Source organism: Danaus plexippus, chromosome 8 (assembly GCF_018135715.1).
Source record: "Danaus plexippus chromosome 8, MEX_DaPlex, whole genome shotgun sequence".
Classification (NCBI taxonomy): Eukaryota; Metazoa; Arthropoda; class Insecta; order Lepidoptera; family Nymphalidae; genus Danaus; species Danaus plexippus.
In genome coordinates, this window is record NC_083542.1 from 6,431,756 (window position 1) to 6,447,665 (window position 15,910).

A 15,910-nucleotide genomic window follows, 5' to 3' on the forward strand; every position below is an offset into this window, starting at 1 on the left:
TTTGTTTTAAAGTAATTATGTGATTTCATCAACATTAAAATGTCTTGTTTTATAACAGGAGTAATTTTAATAAAAAATTTAGTAACTGTTAATCGGGAAAACTTTTAAATCAATTTAATAATTATTATTTAAATCCTTATAGTGTACGTCAGTTATAAAATATAACATAAAGGTAAAGGGAAATTATTTTATAACCTTCTTTTATGATACCTTCTTGACTGTTGCTTGAAGTTAAAATATTTCCTGTACATGAACAGGAAACATTTACATATGTAGGTTTGTATAAACGAAGCCAGCAGGATTTAGTAAAACTAGGACTTATCAAATAATTACTTTTAGTTGACAAAAATATAACTGAAATAAAACTGATTTTTCAGTTACATTGAAATTCCATCCACGTTATATTTTATTATTTTCATTAAAGATATAAAACTTATAACAACAGCTGCATGTCTCATCGAAATAGATATATAGGCTTGGTATAAATTTTTACACGAATCACATATTTTCCGTCTTTAAGACGTCAAGACAAAATATCAAAACTAAGTTGAAGAGGTTAACAAAACTAACGTACCATGGTGATTTTTGTCAAAAATCTTAATTTAATTGTGTTTATCAGATCTGAAGAACACTGGAAGCCGTATCAGAAGAACATACTGTCTTAACTTGGGCCTAATTGTTTTCCATTTATATGTGACCATATACGGAAATAAACATTTAAAGTGTTTAATTAGTATTTGTAAAATAATATTCAGTGACGTTACCGTTGATATGCAATATATTTTTCTACATTCTTTTAATGGTATGAGATAGTGTTTGCAAGAATGCAAGCATCATATTAAGCCTATTTTTTACCTAACCTGCGTTGAGACTAGCTGGTACAAAATAATAGAAAACAATTTATACTAGGTATTGAAAAAAAAAAATCTGGTTCTACACTGGTATTTATGGTCATTAATAAACATAATTCTTAATGGGGTTTTAAAATAGACAAAGATTTTAAAACACCATAGTGAATAGCGATAGTAAGTTTACAACTACTCTTGACGAAGTGATGCACATCTTAGTATATTTTTGAGACCATCATACTACTACACTTGTTTTGCTAACATCATATTATTTTTGATACGCCTCAATAAAAAAATTCTGTTTCAAGGTTTCCTTTTTAAAATATTTTCTGGAAATTATTTGTGTCTGTATCCTGTTTCATTATTGTGAGAGTTCATTTGCAAATAATATAAATACCTATTATCAATAATGTCTGTTTTATTGATACTGACAAGAAGATTAATAAAAAAGGAATAGTATTTTGAATTATGCTTAGTCTTGATCTTAGCGGTTTCGGAAACGATCAAATTTATTAGAGATTCTTAGTAAGCCTTTGTCTAAAAAAGTGATAGGAATTATATAGATGTATTTGTATTATGTCTGCTTTGATAGAAGTAACTTCTTCGGTAGAATATTTAATTGTGCTTCTGAAAAATAAAAAAAATATATATTTTAGATATCCCTCGGAATTCTATATTTTCAAGTTTATTTAAATTTTTAATTTAAATGTACTGTACTGTGCTTTTTTCACATAATCACTGATGAAGTAGCATATAACGATGATAATAATAATAATAATCTATTATTAGTCTCTAATTATTGAAGCATACGATCAAGCAATGGAACAAAAATAAATTGAATGTGTAATTTACAATTATATTCGTATTTAATTGCTAAAAGTGCTAGCCATTAAATACGAATACAAAATTATTCATCTCTTTTTGAAAGAAATGGAATGGCACTGCCTGTAAAATTTTAATTCGTTATTTTTTTGAAGTATTTGTTGTTACATACAAACGCCATTAAAAATAAGGACATATATTTTTACCTTTTTTATTTTGGTTATAAACAAACTTTTACTACACATCATATGGAATCAAATATTAGTAATTAAAATACAGTGCTATTAATAAACATAGACAACTTACCAGGCCATTCAGTGTGGAATCAATCTCCTCGGGAGTATAGTCGGCCAAATGATTAATATCGTATGTTGTTAAGGGCGAGTCTCGATTACCTTTGTTGATGGTTACCAAACTTGCTAGAAAGGCGTTGTAGTGATTTGCTGTATCGATTTGATCTTTGTAATGTTTATCATAATCAGCCATAAATTTTTCGAATAATTTTGGAGCTTCATATACATCGTAAAAAGGTTTCGTAGCTATTGTAAAACCACACAGAGTCAAAAAAATTACGTAACCGGTTAACTGCATGTCTGGAGACTTTCACGAGGAAACCTTATCTCACCATAAAATAATTTATCCTTTTAGTCTGGCTACTTATAGTTTTAATTAATTAAGCATTACATTGTACAGCGATTTCTTGATTATTAAAATGTTTTTGATTACAGTTAACATCCTTCTTTCTAATTTAAAACAAAGACTCAATTAGGCTGGAACGCTAACGGTTTTACCGTTAGTTCAGTTGCATTATACTACCGAAAAATATAAACTCAATAAATTGCTGTGCAACTATCATAAATATTCTTTCATATAATACAAGGCGTTAAATAAATTTTTTGTGAAATGTACAGAAGGACTACTTTTGGTATTGTATTTATTTTGTGAAATAAATTTGACAATTAAAATATAAATGTGATTGTACTCAGGTATGATTTGTCTTCTGGTAATACAAATTCATATTCATTGGATTATTTGGAAAACGAAGTGACAATAAAAACCAGAGTCTAAAACTACTATGTAAGACAATACATGCGTCATATGTCCATCTAAAAATACTATCAAAACGGAGCAGCCACACTTGCAGTATCATATTATAGCACTATATACATACTTATGTATATGTCAATACAACAGCATCACTCCAGCGATGTTTGGTAACTTTTTAAATAAATGTTTCTCTTATGTAACATGAAATAACAATAGGATATAAAACATGTATTTTTTTTAAACCCAAATATCAAGAAATGGAAATTTAAGACTTGCATATATTTAAATAGCAAAAGATTCACTATTTTTTATTGTTACACCAGCTCAGTCAAATGGTTAATGATGCCCTTTGAGAACAGATATCTCCAATTATTATTATTATTTTCGGTAGTTGTTAAAGACCATAAGCAAGTTATTAAAAATAATTTTCATTTAGATGTTTTTTAACTTTATTTTTATGTGATTCCTTCATAGTTCTAATAATAAAAAGTCAGTTATAAAACCTATTGTATCCCAAAGTATTGTTTGAACAGGAGACCATCGCTTCTGCTCATGAGACATTCAGTATGTTGTGTTTAACGTAATTTGCAAAAAAAAAAATAAGTCTACAAAAAAAATATATAAATAGAAAGATTTCTTCCATTATTTGGTTTCGTGAACTCTTGAAGAACCGATATTGAATGAAGCACTGAAATCCTACATAGCCTGTATACAGTACTAGAACTATGAACAAAACAAACGGGCTATTCTTGGAACAAAACAAATATTTACCCTTATGCATCTGTACTTATAATACATATATGAATTATACATGTTTGGTAAGTGGTCTAAGTTACTGTGTAACTAACTGGTAAATAAAGTAGAACTTTCAGACGACTGTATTTTCAAGCGTTTTTTACAAACAAAAACTTGCATCGACAAAACAGTACTTTAGTGAATTTGCAAACTTAACAGCGAACAAGCAGAATTTTGATTCCATAAATTACGAACTAAAAAATAAGTTTAAAGGTAGTTTGTTCGATTATTAAACACAACGACAAAATATAAAAATATAAACAATGAGTAATAATTACTATTAAGAAAAATATACACAAGGTATTTAAACAATGAATTTCATAATTAATGTCAAGAAAATAGCATACAATAAACATAACGTTGACATTTACTTATTAAAAAACTATTTTCATCGCAAAATGAACAAAAAACCCGTTATCGGGAAATTTCCTTTGTATAAGGAAAATATTGAATTTGAGACTTAAAATAACCGTCAAATACTAGATTTTTAAATTTGGTTTCAAATTGCGTTTTGACAATTTTCCGAACTTTTTATGAATGCCATTATGATAATGTCCATAACTGCCATGAGAAGTTCACAAGTTTTATCATTCTTTAATGTATACCATTAATTAACATAGTTTTTCAAAACCCTCTCTTACAAGGCTACATATAAATATTTGCAAAAATAATGTTCGAATGGTCTCTTTTATAATACGATTTTTACTCAGAAAATGTTAGATTCTTTTCTGCTAACGGGTTTCTGAATACTGTACTACTGTACTGTAATGTAAAGAAAATCTGAAACCTAAAAGTACTGCGTTCTCTTTAAAGCTATGATTAAACATTATTTTAAAATAATGATATATGTCACGCAGTAAAATTTTGTATTGTGAAATAGTAAAGTTCTTATATTATTGTATAAAATCGTTTTCAATTGCCGTCCGACTTCCAACATAAATGCAGGGAAGCATTATGGAAATATCTATTTTGTTTTAAAGACAAAATAAAATATACAGATATAAGAAAATTCCCAGTCAGGAATTACATTAAACCTTGAATGAGATTTAAAATAGAAGAGCAAAATTTTTGTAACGTCAGAGTTCACAAAGTTCCTTTCACTAATTATTTTATACGAATTAATTACTGTCTAATTCGTTAAAGTTGAGCACCTAAAATTCATCGCTATATTAATACTATTGTGTACAATAATAATAAAAGAAAGTTATTATTGGTAGAATTTATAAGTTTTTGAACATTATAGTCCCTTGAAAGGCTCGCATACATTAAAGGGTTTAAGAAAAGTTCAAAGCATACAGAAATGTTTTTATGATAATTCAAAACATTTTATATTACTATATCAATTTTATGCTGTCCCTTAGATATATTTCTTGCAATTTTATTGACTATTTTAACTCATATAATACAATCTTCTTAAAATAGTATGTTCCGGACAACTACTTACTACACGTGGACTTAAAAACGAAAAATCGAATTAAAATTACGGACGTGTAACAAATTTTGACACGTGCAAAATGTAACCGGTCGGTCTGGAACGTAATTAATTAGAAATGGTCATATCAGAATACAATAAAAATAATACAAATAAATTTCAAGGCTTAATATAACATTGAAAAGTAGCCAATTATGAGAAAACAATTAAAAAACTTCTAGTTTGAGGAACAAATTATAATTTTACACAAAAAAATTACAGCTATAAAAACGTTTTGCACTCACTGGACTACTTCTTATATATATATACTTACATTCAGTCATCACACAAGATTGTCTAAGGTATATACTATTATTGCATATCTGTTATTAAACAAACTTAAACACATTTATAAATAGTAAAAAAATAATTACACAATATATTGTTAAAACTATTTCAGGCAATTATTGGATATAGTTTTGTCATCTGAATTTTCGAGGGTTTGGTCGCTATAATATAAGTTTTATTTTCGATTCAGATATGCATATATATGTAGGTATAAATTCCATTACAGACCTAAAGATACTAATCACATGAAAAGTTTCTAAGATACCCTTTACAAAGTTGCAAAACTTACTACTTTTAAATGAAACTAGTATTATTCGGATATACGACGCGGATTTTATTATTTAAAAAACTACACAATCCCGACGTTTCGGTTACTTTGCAGCAACCGTGATCACGGGCAGACGAGATGTGAATGTCTGTCAGTTGGTCCTTGTTATTTATCACCTACCGCCATTGATTTCTTAATTTTCTGGCGTACCGCTCTGGATGCCAGCAGAATGCGCTTACGGTGTCTTGAGGTCCTGCGGTGTGGTTACGGACATGGGATTTTATATTTTTAAGAACGGGGTCCCAGGTGTTTGATAGATTCCAGCCATCTTCTCTATTCAAATTGGGATGTTTTTTAATTTCAATAGCCTCGCGAATTAATCTCGGTATATACTTGTCTTCCCGAGCGAGGATTTGAGGTTTATCAAACCGAATGTAGTGGCCTGGTTTGTCCATTGTGTGTTCACACACTGCTGACTTCGACGCGCGCCAGTTTTTCTTGCCTGAGATATGTTCTTTAACCCTTGTACCGATTCTCCTCTTCGTCTGTCCAATGTATGACAAGCCACAGTCACAATCGAGTTTGTATACACCCGCTTGTTGTAAAGGAATGTAACTCTTGATTGGTCTCAAAAATTGGCTCACTTTCTTATGTGGTTTGTAAATAGTTTTAATGGAAACCTTCTTCAAAATGTTGCCTATTCTGTCAGTAACTCCCTTCACATATAGTAGTATCGCAGGTTTTCGTTCACCTGTGGGTGGCTTCAAGTGGTTCTTGCGGTGCTGGCGAGGCACGGGCAGGTTGTTGATGGTGAGAGCATGTTTTACATGCTGCAGCTCGGCGTCTAGGTGGTCAGCATCACAAAGGTGTTGGGCTCTCTGTAACAAAGATTTGCCAACGGTAGCTAGCTGGATAGGGTGGTGGTGTGAGTTAATCGTGTGCAAAACCTCCAAAATTGTATAGGTTACCTAAAATCCATAAACAAGATGTTCCATTACGTCCAATAGTAAGCCAGATTTTGTTGCTGCCAGTTGCTGCAAAGTAACCGAAACGTCGGGATTGTGTAGTTTTTTAAATAATAAAATCCGCGTAGTATATCCGAATAATACTAGTTTCATTTAAATGAATAAAACTCGCGAAAATTTTAGATCTCATTAAACTTACTACTTTTACACATTAAAATATATACTAAAAGGGTCATGAATACGACTATTATACTTTACATTTAATACAAACAATTAAATTCAACACTCAAATCCTTCTCTATTTTGAAAAGTTTCTTATAATATTATTAAGACATATATTGCTCATTATTTCTTTAATAATTGCATTTAGGACTGAGCAGTACATATCACACTTAATGGAATAAAAAATTCACAAGTGACATCATCGAATTAAGTGTAAGTATACTACAGTATCTTCTAACGTAGGTGTTGAATCTGTTTTCGCTAAGTGAACAAATATTTATTTTGTAATAAGGAGAGCGTTTCTTCTGTAATAAGTTCAAATAGTACCTAAATTTTATTGAAAAAGCAGGTACGTATTTACGATTACCCATGGAAGTGTAATTTTTAACACAAACAAAGTAATTTTACTTAAATGTGTACTCGCAAAAGCGCTTTATCATATTTTATTTAATGTGAACAAGATAAAACAGTCCAATTAATAGAATCCTTGAATTACCCAAAGAGACAGCGGTCACTAAAAAAAACATCAAGCACTAACTCCTTCAGACAAGTAAAGGATACTTTCTCTTCGTCTTAACCTGGTTCCGGTTGGTAAAAGTGATAAGTAATTCTGTAAAAAATTTTAATATCAATAACAACTGAAAGATTTATCAAACTCATTAACTAATAATAGAATGTATATTAATATAATTATTTCGCATTGACATATTTTATTACCACATATATATTTGTTTTAATACTTTTTTTATTAACATGATTACGTAATCGGTTCCACCCCGCTGCGATAAGAAGCTACGACTACACATCACCTCAGTTTCCCAGAATTCTAGACAACCTTTTCTTCCATGAGTATAGGCGTATGACAATAGCCTGAAGGCTCTCTGAAGAGCAGATTATCGCGTATACACAAACAGCGTGAAGAGGTGAAAATATTATGACGTTGTGTTTCACGCTTGCTAGAAAATATGGAGGGGTTAAGTAACACATTCTAACAAACCTAACAAGGTAAAAAAGGGAAAGGGTTCATATATTTGGCTAAGGAACTGCATCATTTTAATTAATAATGTGCTGAGAGTGATCACATGTCCACTGAGTCTTATCAGGGGTGTTTCCGTTAAAAAAATACAGATACATATATACTAGTAAATAAAAGCAAGATTGTCTTGTACTCTATGAGTAATGAAAAAATTTATAATATTCATAAAAAACCTTTTAAATTCCATAACATAAGCATTCTTCAGAAATAGTTTTTATGGAGTTGAAAAATCGATAAAAATACTTTTACGATTATTTAGTTTTTAGATTATATATCATATAATCAAAAACTTAAATCCATTAAGTCGTAAAAAAAATTGTTTTATTCAATTAAACTAGGATTACGTCAATATATATTTTAATTTAAAAATAGAGTCACGTTTCACCCATGACTAATGCAAGAATTTATTCTTAACGTTTTCACTTACAAATTAAAAGCAATTAGGAAAGTAAAAAAAATAATGAGATTAAACGACACACATTGTAATTACCTTGCAGTAAAACTTCACAGTTTCTCTTTCTCTATTAACGTTGATGTTAAATCGATTCGATTTAATTACTGTTCATAAACTAATATGTTTCTGTTCGCTCACCTATTACAATCATATGTCATATATATGTATGCATCTATTGCCATTCAATAATTAAAGGTATAAAGTAAATAAGCTTGTGGTTAAAAAAGATATGTATTACCCAAAACAAAAAAAGAAAACACTTTTTGTTAGGATAATTCTGCAGTGGATCAACAAGAAAACAACTAAATGTACGAACATTTCAATAAAGCTGTCAAAATATAGACGTAATAAAGATTACATCTAATATCAATATTAAAGTATTGTAACAAATGCAATCCTAAACATCACAACACATCAAATAGTTCGTTAAGTACCAGCTTTATTGTCCGTACCTAATAAAACAAAAATTTATTTCCAACTATTTCAATTACTTAAACAATTACGCATTGCTTACAAAGGCAACCATGTAGGTATGCCATATCGTGATGCATCATGACATAAACCTTTGGTTTGAAATATTTATTATATTTATAAATATGAAATATATAAGCGACAAAAACTTCAAAGTCGACAATGCCAGGGAAATAACCGTGCTATTCCAAGCATCTATAGATTACGGTTACGGATGTACGGTTTTTGTGACTTATTTTAAGGTTTATAGGTAATTAATACTTGAATTAAAATTCACACACATACGACCCGGATTCAAACTTGCAATCTTCAGTATATATCATCGCAGTTGCTTTACTAATTAAGTTACCATTCATTGTTTTTTTATTCTACTTAAATTCTAATTCAATTATTTTTAATTTTAGTGTTAAAATTTAAAATACTTGAATTAGAATTTAATTACCTACATAGAAAATTTGGGAAGCAAACTCGTTCTTAATTTCACTTAAATATTTTAGCAGTACAGAACAAGTAACAAGAAGAACAGAACAGCACTAAAATATCGAAAAATTAGCCCTAACGTTTGTCAAGTTTGGCAATTTTAATGTATTGACTTATCACTATAAATTTTTTAGTCACTAAAGTGTAGATAGCATTAAAAACTTAAACTTAACTTTAGCGTAAGCTGCTCCAACTTCTAGACTTTGTGGAATTCAATTGTTATTGAAAAAATAAAGAAGATACTGACACTGTATGTATATTTTTGTACATCAATCTATGCCAGTTATAAGTTTCAAATCCACAAATGTCGGATTAAAATAGCTTTTTTATAATTTTATAATTTTAATCGACATTTCTATAACTTTTTAAAAAACCACGTTCTCGGATATTCAAGATATTTCTTTCTCACTCTTACTTTTACATATTTTAAGTACAAAAATTACACAGATTAGTATAAATTATTCGATACGATATATCGGTATTTAAATAATATAATCTATGAAGCTTTATTAAACATTTAACAAAAGTAAAAGCGAATTCAATTATAGTATGAAACAACATGTTACAAAGATATAATGTGAAATATTCTAAAACAAAATAAATTGAAAAGAAACAAAAGAAACATATAATTTATAGGTAAACTGACGCTTATCTCATTGGACCTACATATAAATATAGCGTGCAATATACCCAGCAAACTCACTTCATTGTTACCACATTAAGCTATATACAACTTTAAGACATGAAAATTTTAATAATATGTTTCCTTTCACTTGCAGTAACTGTGACCTATGCATTAACCTATGCATTAAAGAAACCATACTATGATCTAAAAGATGCTCCTGCATTATTTGAAAAATTTGTTAGAGATTACAACAGACATTATAAAGATGAAGCTGATATTCAGGTGCACTACGAAGCATTTGTTCAAAGTTTGAAAGAAATCAATAAAGCTAACGCTGAATCTCCAAGTGCTGTTTTTGATATTAATCTATTTGCTGATTATACAAAAGAAGAAACGAGTGGTCATCATGGCATGCTTAATGGTAATCGTGGTAAGGGAAATATTTTTTTTCTAATTGCCATTACTATTTGATGTATTTTATATGGAGCCTCTGATCAAACTCTCATAAAATAAAATAATAAATCCAGTTTTGTATGAAGTATCTTTCCAATGTTAAAAACCTATTCAAAAAATATTTTCTATCAGTAACGAAACTAATATGTTGTTGACTTTTCAGTAATATACTACTGGACTCTAACATTACAATATCAATTTTGAACATAGCACCCTACATCGTTTTGTCATATCATTTATGTCTTTGTTTCAGGAATATAAATAAGTTTGCAATGAAATGATAACAATTCAAAAACTACTCTTTTGTCCTGATAAATCCTCTGAGTGTGATGGCTAAATGTGATCGTTAACTAACAAACTATGTTATTCAAAAAACAATTTAAATTCATTGTCATAGGTGTCATAATTTAAATTAAAAAACAAATATCGTTATATAATTAGAAGTAGCAGTTTGTTGTTCTTTATTTCCCTTTAAAACACATAGGTCCTGATGGGGTCTATTCGATATAAGAAACTTTAAAATCACAATAATTTTGCGTCAAAATGATTTTCAACTAAACGGAGACTTATGGAAAAAAATACAAAGTTTTTTTTGTTACATTTGTGATAAATATATAAGAAAATTACCTTATACACCAGAAGAATGACAAAATATATTCGGTTGGAATTTACGTCATAAGAAGTTTGGCAGGTGTGAAAAACTATTTACTCTTAAACAGAACTATCTATTTGTTTCGGGAATTCTTGGGACATGATCATTCATTATATTAGCACACAATTAAATCCACACTAACGTGGCAAATAAAAGCAAACACATGAAAATGTATATTAAAACATTCATCCACACGTCTATGGATCATGTACGATTTTGCCCGAATTACTTGATCAAACTGAAAAGACTCCTAACAAGCAAAAGTTTTTTTGCCCTTTGAATAATTACGTTCATAAATAATTAATTGTATTATAAGTTAAAAGATTTAGAGCCCAAATTGCTCCACAACATTTTTGTTTATGAATAAAAAAATAGTAATTTTAGGATTTAATGTAAAGTAAAATGTTCTAAATGTGTAATTATTATTTTGTATTAAAACTTTATTCGTATAGCCTCCTCATTAAAATTTATGTTAATGCAAATAGTTTGCTTGTCTATTTCGTAACTATTTGTTATATAAATCATACAATATTTAATAACGACCGTATTATGTAAATATATACCTTTTTAAATACCATATATGAGTTTTGAGCAATTTGTTTTTCGCAAAGTAACATGAAAAAAATTTTTTTTTGTAGATGTCACAAAATGAGTTCGAAAGAGAAAACGGAATTGATTGACTCGAAAAGTTATTTGATAAATGAAAAACTTGAAAATGTGAAAACTTAATGGTAGAACTAATAAAAACATTAACATGTTATGAATAAATGTATTTTTTTAAATTAAATAGATTACCACATTTTTAGCGTTTTTATCCTTTGACTGTATACTTACATATTTTTTTGTATACTATTGCTCTCACTTATAGAAGATGTCCCTCAACAAGTTTTTAAGGATGCTTCTGATTTAATGAAAAAAAATAATTTCAAAAGGTACAATAAACATTACAAAGATGAAAAAGATTTTATGTGAATTCCCTTATAATGAATATTATTTCTTTAAGGAAGTGAGAATAATTAACTGAATGAAGCAAGATGTCTAGAAACTTTAACCGGTTACTTATTTTTTATCGTATAAAATTAAGTTTTCATTAATCATCGCTACTTTTGTGTCCGTTTTAATTATCTTTCTTCATTGAGGTACATTTAAAGTGTAAAAAGAATTATTATAATGAATAAACCTGTACATGAAGTCAGTATTAAAACAGTATAAACTGAAACCAAAATTTCAAACGGAAACCTAGCAAAAAATATATATACTCCCATAATATTCAATATTATAAATTGAGTTTCCTTTTTTTGTTTTGGGAACTATTATTATTTTATTATATTTTATTCATTAAAGGTTTAAATACAACGATATTTTTCAGGTCTAATTCGCATTTATTTTTGTGTTTTTTATAATTTCAACCGACATATCGATAATAGTCAGCAACCGCGAACACGAAAAAACGAGATGAAATGGGATCAGTTTTTTAAAACGTGGTTATATTAAAATATCTAATCGCGAAAATCTGAGTTTTCTGTAGGAGTCACAAGGTTTTGATCCTCTAAAAGAGATCAGCCTGTTACAATTGTACTCACGTTTTTGCCCTTTTAGAGGTAATTTTTTGTAAATTTGTTTGAACATTTTCTGTTCTCAAACTGGCTTAAAATAATTTTTTCATAAAATTTTAAATAAGGATTTTTTTTAATCAATCTTTTATTGGTTTATAAATAATACAATCTGATTCTAGATTAATATTTCAATAGATAGAAAATATTGCAATAAATTATAAGACACAAAATGAATAATTGCTTTTTCAGAATTTATTTGATTGTTTAACTAAATATCGACAAAGTATTACGAACTATTTAAAAATAAAAAATATATTAAACTATAATTTCATTAATAATTAAAAGGAAATATTGTTGAAAAAATAAATTAAATCGAAACAAAAGGTCCATATAATTTGTAAGTAATGAACGCTTACGTCATTTGTAGCTACATATATATATAGCGTGCAATTTACTTAGCAAACTCACTTCATTCTTACGACATAAAGCTATATACAACTTTAAAATATGAATTTTTTAATTTGTTTCCTTTCACTTACAGTAACTGTGACCTATGCATTAGACAAACCATACTACTATTTAAAAGATGCTCCTGCGTTATTTGAAAAATTTATTAAAGACTATGATAGACATTATAAAAATGAAGCTGATAGGCAGGTGCACTACGAAGCATTTGTTAAAAGTTTGAAAGAAATCAATAGAGCTAACGCGGAACATCCAGGCACTGTTTTTGATATTAATCTATTTGCTGATTATACAGAAGAAGAAAATGAGCATCATCTTGGCTTCGTTGAAGATAAACAGAGTAAGAAAAATTATTTTTTTCTAACTGCTATCACAAAGCTATTACTATTTGGCATATTTGAATATGCATATTCTGTTTACACGCTCATAAAATAGAATAAAATTACCTTAAAATGTATGTTTTTGAAACCTGTTTCTTTCCAATGTTAAAAACTATTTAAACAATTCCTTTTATCAGTTTTGAAAACAGCAACCTAAATACACTTGTCGTATCATTTATGTACGGATATCTACGTTTTAAAATAAAAATCACTTATTTGTTTCAGGAAAAAAAGTGGATTTGTATGATTTTTTGCATAATTTGCAGAATTAAATAAATTTCAAGAAATGAAAACAATTTAAAATCTTTTCTCTTCGTCCAGATAAATCCTCTAAGAGTAATGGCTAAACGTGATAATTAACTAATAAACTATGATATGGGTCATGTACAGATATTTAAATTAAAAAATAAATTTCAATTTGTTGTCATAGGTTAAATTTAAATTGTAAATTGCCATTGTCATTAAATTACTTAAGTACCTAAAATAAATGGTGGTTACACAATTAGAAGTAGAAGCCTGTTTTTATTTTTAAAGCAAATAGGTCCTGATATTCGATATAAGAAACCTTAAAATCAGACAAGAATGTTGCGTCAGGATGATTTTCATAAAGATTATATAATAATTCTGGTACTTAAAATAGACGATGAGACTATAATATTTAAAAAAATAGGAGAATCGTGTCTTACTATCTTTTAAGAACCGTAAACAGTGGAATCGCTTTTTTAAAACGAGAAGCCACATAACAGTATTTACAAAATTACCAAGGATTATAACAGACTCTTTAAGGACGAAGCGGATAGAGACGACCATTTTCAGTCATTCATAAATATACATAATGGATAGAAAATTGTTGCAAAAGTAACCGAAACGTCGGGAGTATGTCGTTTTTATAAAAAATATAAAATACGAGTAGTATTCCGAAAATATTAGTTTCATTTAAATTAATACTCGCAAAAGTCTTAGATCTCATTAGCTGTATACTCTTAAACAGCTATATATTGGTTTCGGAAATTCTTGGGACATAATCATTCATTTTATAAGCACACAATTGAAACCATGCTTAGACGTCACATTAGAGGAAAAAATCTGGACATTTATATTTAGACTTCCAGCAATTCGTTATGGTTCATTAAAGATTTTATCCGAATTACTCGATCCATCAAAAATGGTTCTTCAACAAGCAAAAGTTTTATACCCTCTTTGAATAATTACGTTCCTAAATAAAGTATACTATCTCAAATTCAATTTAAATCATAAAGTATACAATTAAAATAAGTTAAAATAATGATTGAGGTTTTGAGCCCAAATTGCTTGACAGCAATAGTAATTTGCAGTATTTAATGAAGTGAAATGTCAAAAATCATTATTATTTTTCATTAAAACTTAAATTATATAGCCTCCTCATTAAAATTTTTGTTAATATATGTGTATAGTGAGATCTAAGATTTTCACGAGTATTCATTTAAATGAAACTAGTATTATTCGGATTTACTACGCGGATTTTATTATTTAAAAACTACATAATCCCGACGTTGAACCATCATTCACACCTCGTCTGCCCGTGATCACGGTTGCTGCAAAGTAACCGAAACGTCGGGATTATGTAGTTTTTAAATAATAAAATCCGCGTAGTAAATCCGAATAATACTAGTTTCATTTAATATATGTGTATGTTTTGCTTGTCTATTTCGTAATTATTTGTTACGTTGTAAATATTATTAATGACCATGTTATTTTAGCGCATACTTTTAGAATACCAGTGTTATTGTTTGTGAGTAATAAAAACAAAATTATTTTCAACTATTTCAATTATTTTTGAAAATTACATACGGGTCAAACAGATAATAAGATAGGTATGTCGTGTGTTGTCATAAAACTTTGGTTCTTACATTTATTATTGAAATGAAACTTCTTATGCGACTTCCAACTAGGTTGCGTTAAACGTTCAACGCTCCTGTGGGAGGAGGGGCTCAACAGAGACAGAGTAAAAGCAAGTACATGACGCTTGAACTCATAAGCATACTATACTTGTTATAGGTAAGTGTGTTATTCCAACGCAAGAGGGTGAGAGAAAGAAAGATACACGAATATAGAAAATAGGAGAGGCATAGAAAGTGAGTCAGTAGATTCCACGCACATGGACATGGTATTCTTGCTAGGCAGCGTAGTAAACAGTGTGAGCGTCATGAAATTAGCTGTAATACGTACTTGTTGTTCTAAATTATTTTATTTATAATATTCTTTATTTTTTTTACTTTGATTTTATACATATAATTTGTTTTCATTTCCACGTTACGAAATTCCACTTCTTTAAAGCTGGAACTCCACGCACTATAAATATATATATATATATTTGATATTTGCCACACTTGCATCTGATAGCTGTATACATAGTCCAAGCTTATATCGTCACACTGTATAGCATAGCGTTTCCCATTTCTTATTTAATTACCTTTGTCAGTACTGTAAGGTGCGAAGATTTATGAATGTAAGCTGTTTACTCTCCGTACGTAGCATGAAGGTGCCAACGTAGTCTATTAATACACTTAATTTGAATCAAACAGAAATGTAAATTTTTTGGCTTTCTGTTTATCTCAACTAAACTTTACTTT

The 15,910-nt window shown here is 28.7% G+C and overlaps 3 protein-coding genes and 1 long non-coding RNA gene across 5 annotated transcripts; 2 read left to right on the plus strand and 2 right to left on the minus strand.

Annotated features, from left to right (window-relative positions):
- Positions 1 to 1,246: 1,246 nt before the first annotated feature.
- LOC133318896 (uncharacterized) lies at positions 1,247 to 2,315 on the minus strand. Its single transcript, XM_061521402.1, has 2 exons — positions 1,977 to 2,315; positions 1,247 to 1,475 (listed from the first exon to the last, which is right to left on the minus strand). Exons 1-2 carry the CDS (start codon positions 2,259 to 2,261, stop codon positions 1,464 to 1,466), a joined length of 297 nt encoding a protein of 98 aa, XP_061377386.1. The 5' UTR covers positions 2,262 to 2,315; the 3' UTR covers positions 1,247 to 1,463.
- Positions 2,316 to 9,851: 7,536 nt separating this feature from the next.
- LOC116776305 (uncharacterized) lies at positions 9,852 to 11,698 on the plus strand. Of its 2 annotated transcripts, none has more exons than XM_032669473.2 (2): positions 9,852 to 10,222; positions 11,536 to 11,698. In XM_032669473.2, exons 1-2 carry the CDS (start codon positions 9,910 to 9,912, stop codon positions 11,547 to 11,549), a joined length of 327 nt encoding a protein of 108 aa, XP_032525364.2. In that variant the 5' UTR covers positions 9,852 to 9,909; the 3' UTR covers positions 11,550 to 11,698. The 2 variants fall into 2 exon arrangements, with proteins under 2 accessions (XP_032525364.2, XP_032525374.2); XM_032669483.2 differs by lacking the exon at positions 11,536 to 11,698 and adding an exon at positions 10,499 to 10,691.
- On the minus strand, positions 9,882 to 13,115 carry LOC133318887 (uncharacterized). The gene is made up of 2 exons (XR_009752618.1): positions 13,005 to 13,115; positions 9,882 to 9,968 (listed from the first exon to the last, which is right to left on the minus strand). It is a non-coding gene; the product is annotated as an uncharacterized LOC133318887 (long non-coding RNA).
- LOC133318886 (uncharacterized) lies at positions 12,922 to 14,222 on the plus strand. The gene is made up of 2 exons (XM_061521350.1): positions 12,922 to 13,258; positions 13,524 to 14,222. Exons 1-2 carry the CDS (start codon positions 12,961 to 12,963, stop codon positions 13,568 to 13,570), a joined length of 345 nt encoding a protein of 114 aa, XP_061377334.1. The 5' UTR covers positions 12,922 to 12,960; the 3' UTR covers positions 13,571 to 14,222.
- The last annotated feature ends 1,688 nt before the right edge of the window (positions 14,223 to 15,910 follow it).

Excerpts from the sequence above, each read along its gene's own strand:
- LOC133318896 (XM_061521402.1), bottom strand. The coding sequence starts at position 2,261 with ATGCAGTTAACCGGTTACGTAATTTTTTTGACTCTGTGTGGTTTTACA.
- LOC116776305 (XM_032669473.2), top strand. The coding sequence starts at position 9,910 with ATGAAAATTTTAATAATATGTTTCCTTTCACTTGCAGTAACTGTGACC.
- LOC133318886 (XM_061521350.1), top strand. The coding sequence starts at position 12,961 with ATGAATTTTTTAATTTGTTTCCTTTCACTTACAGTAACTGTGACCTAT. Across the intron at positions 13,259-13,523 it reads CTTCGTTGAAGATAAACAGA|GAAAAAAAGTGGATTTGTAT; the intron begins GTAAGAAAAATT and ends TATTTGTTTCAG.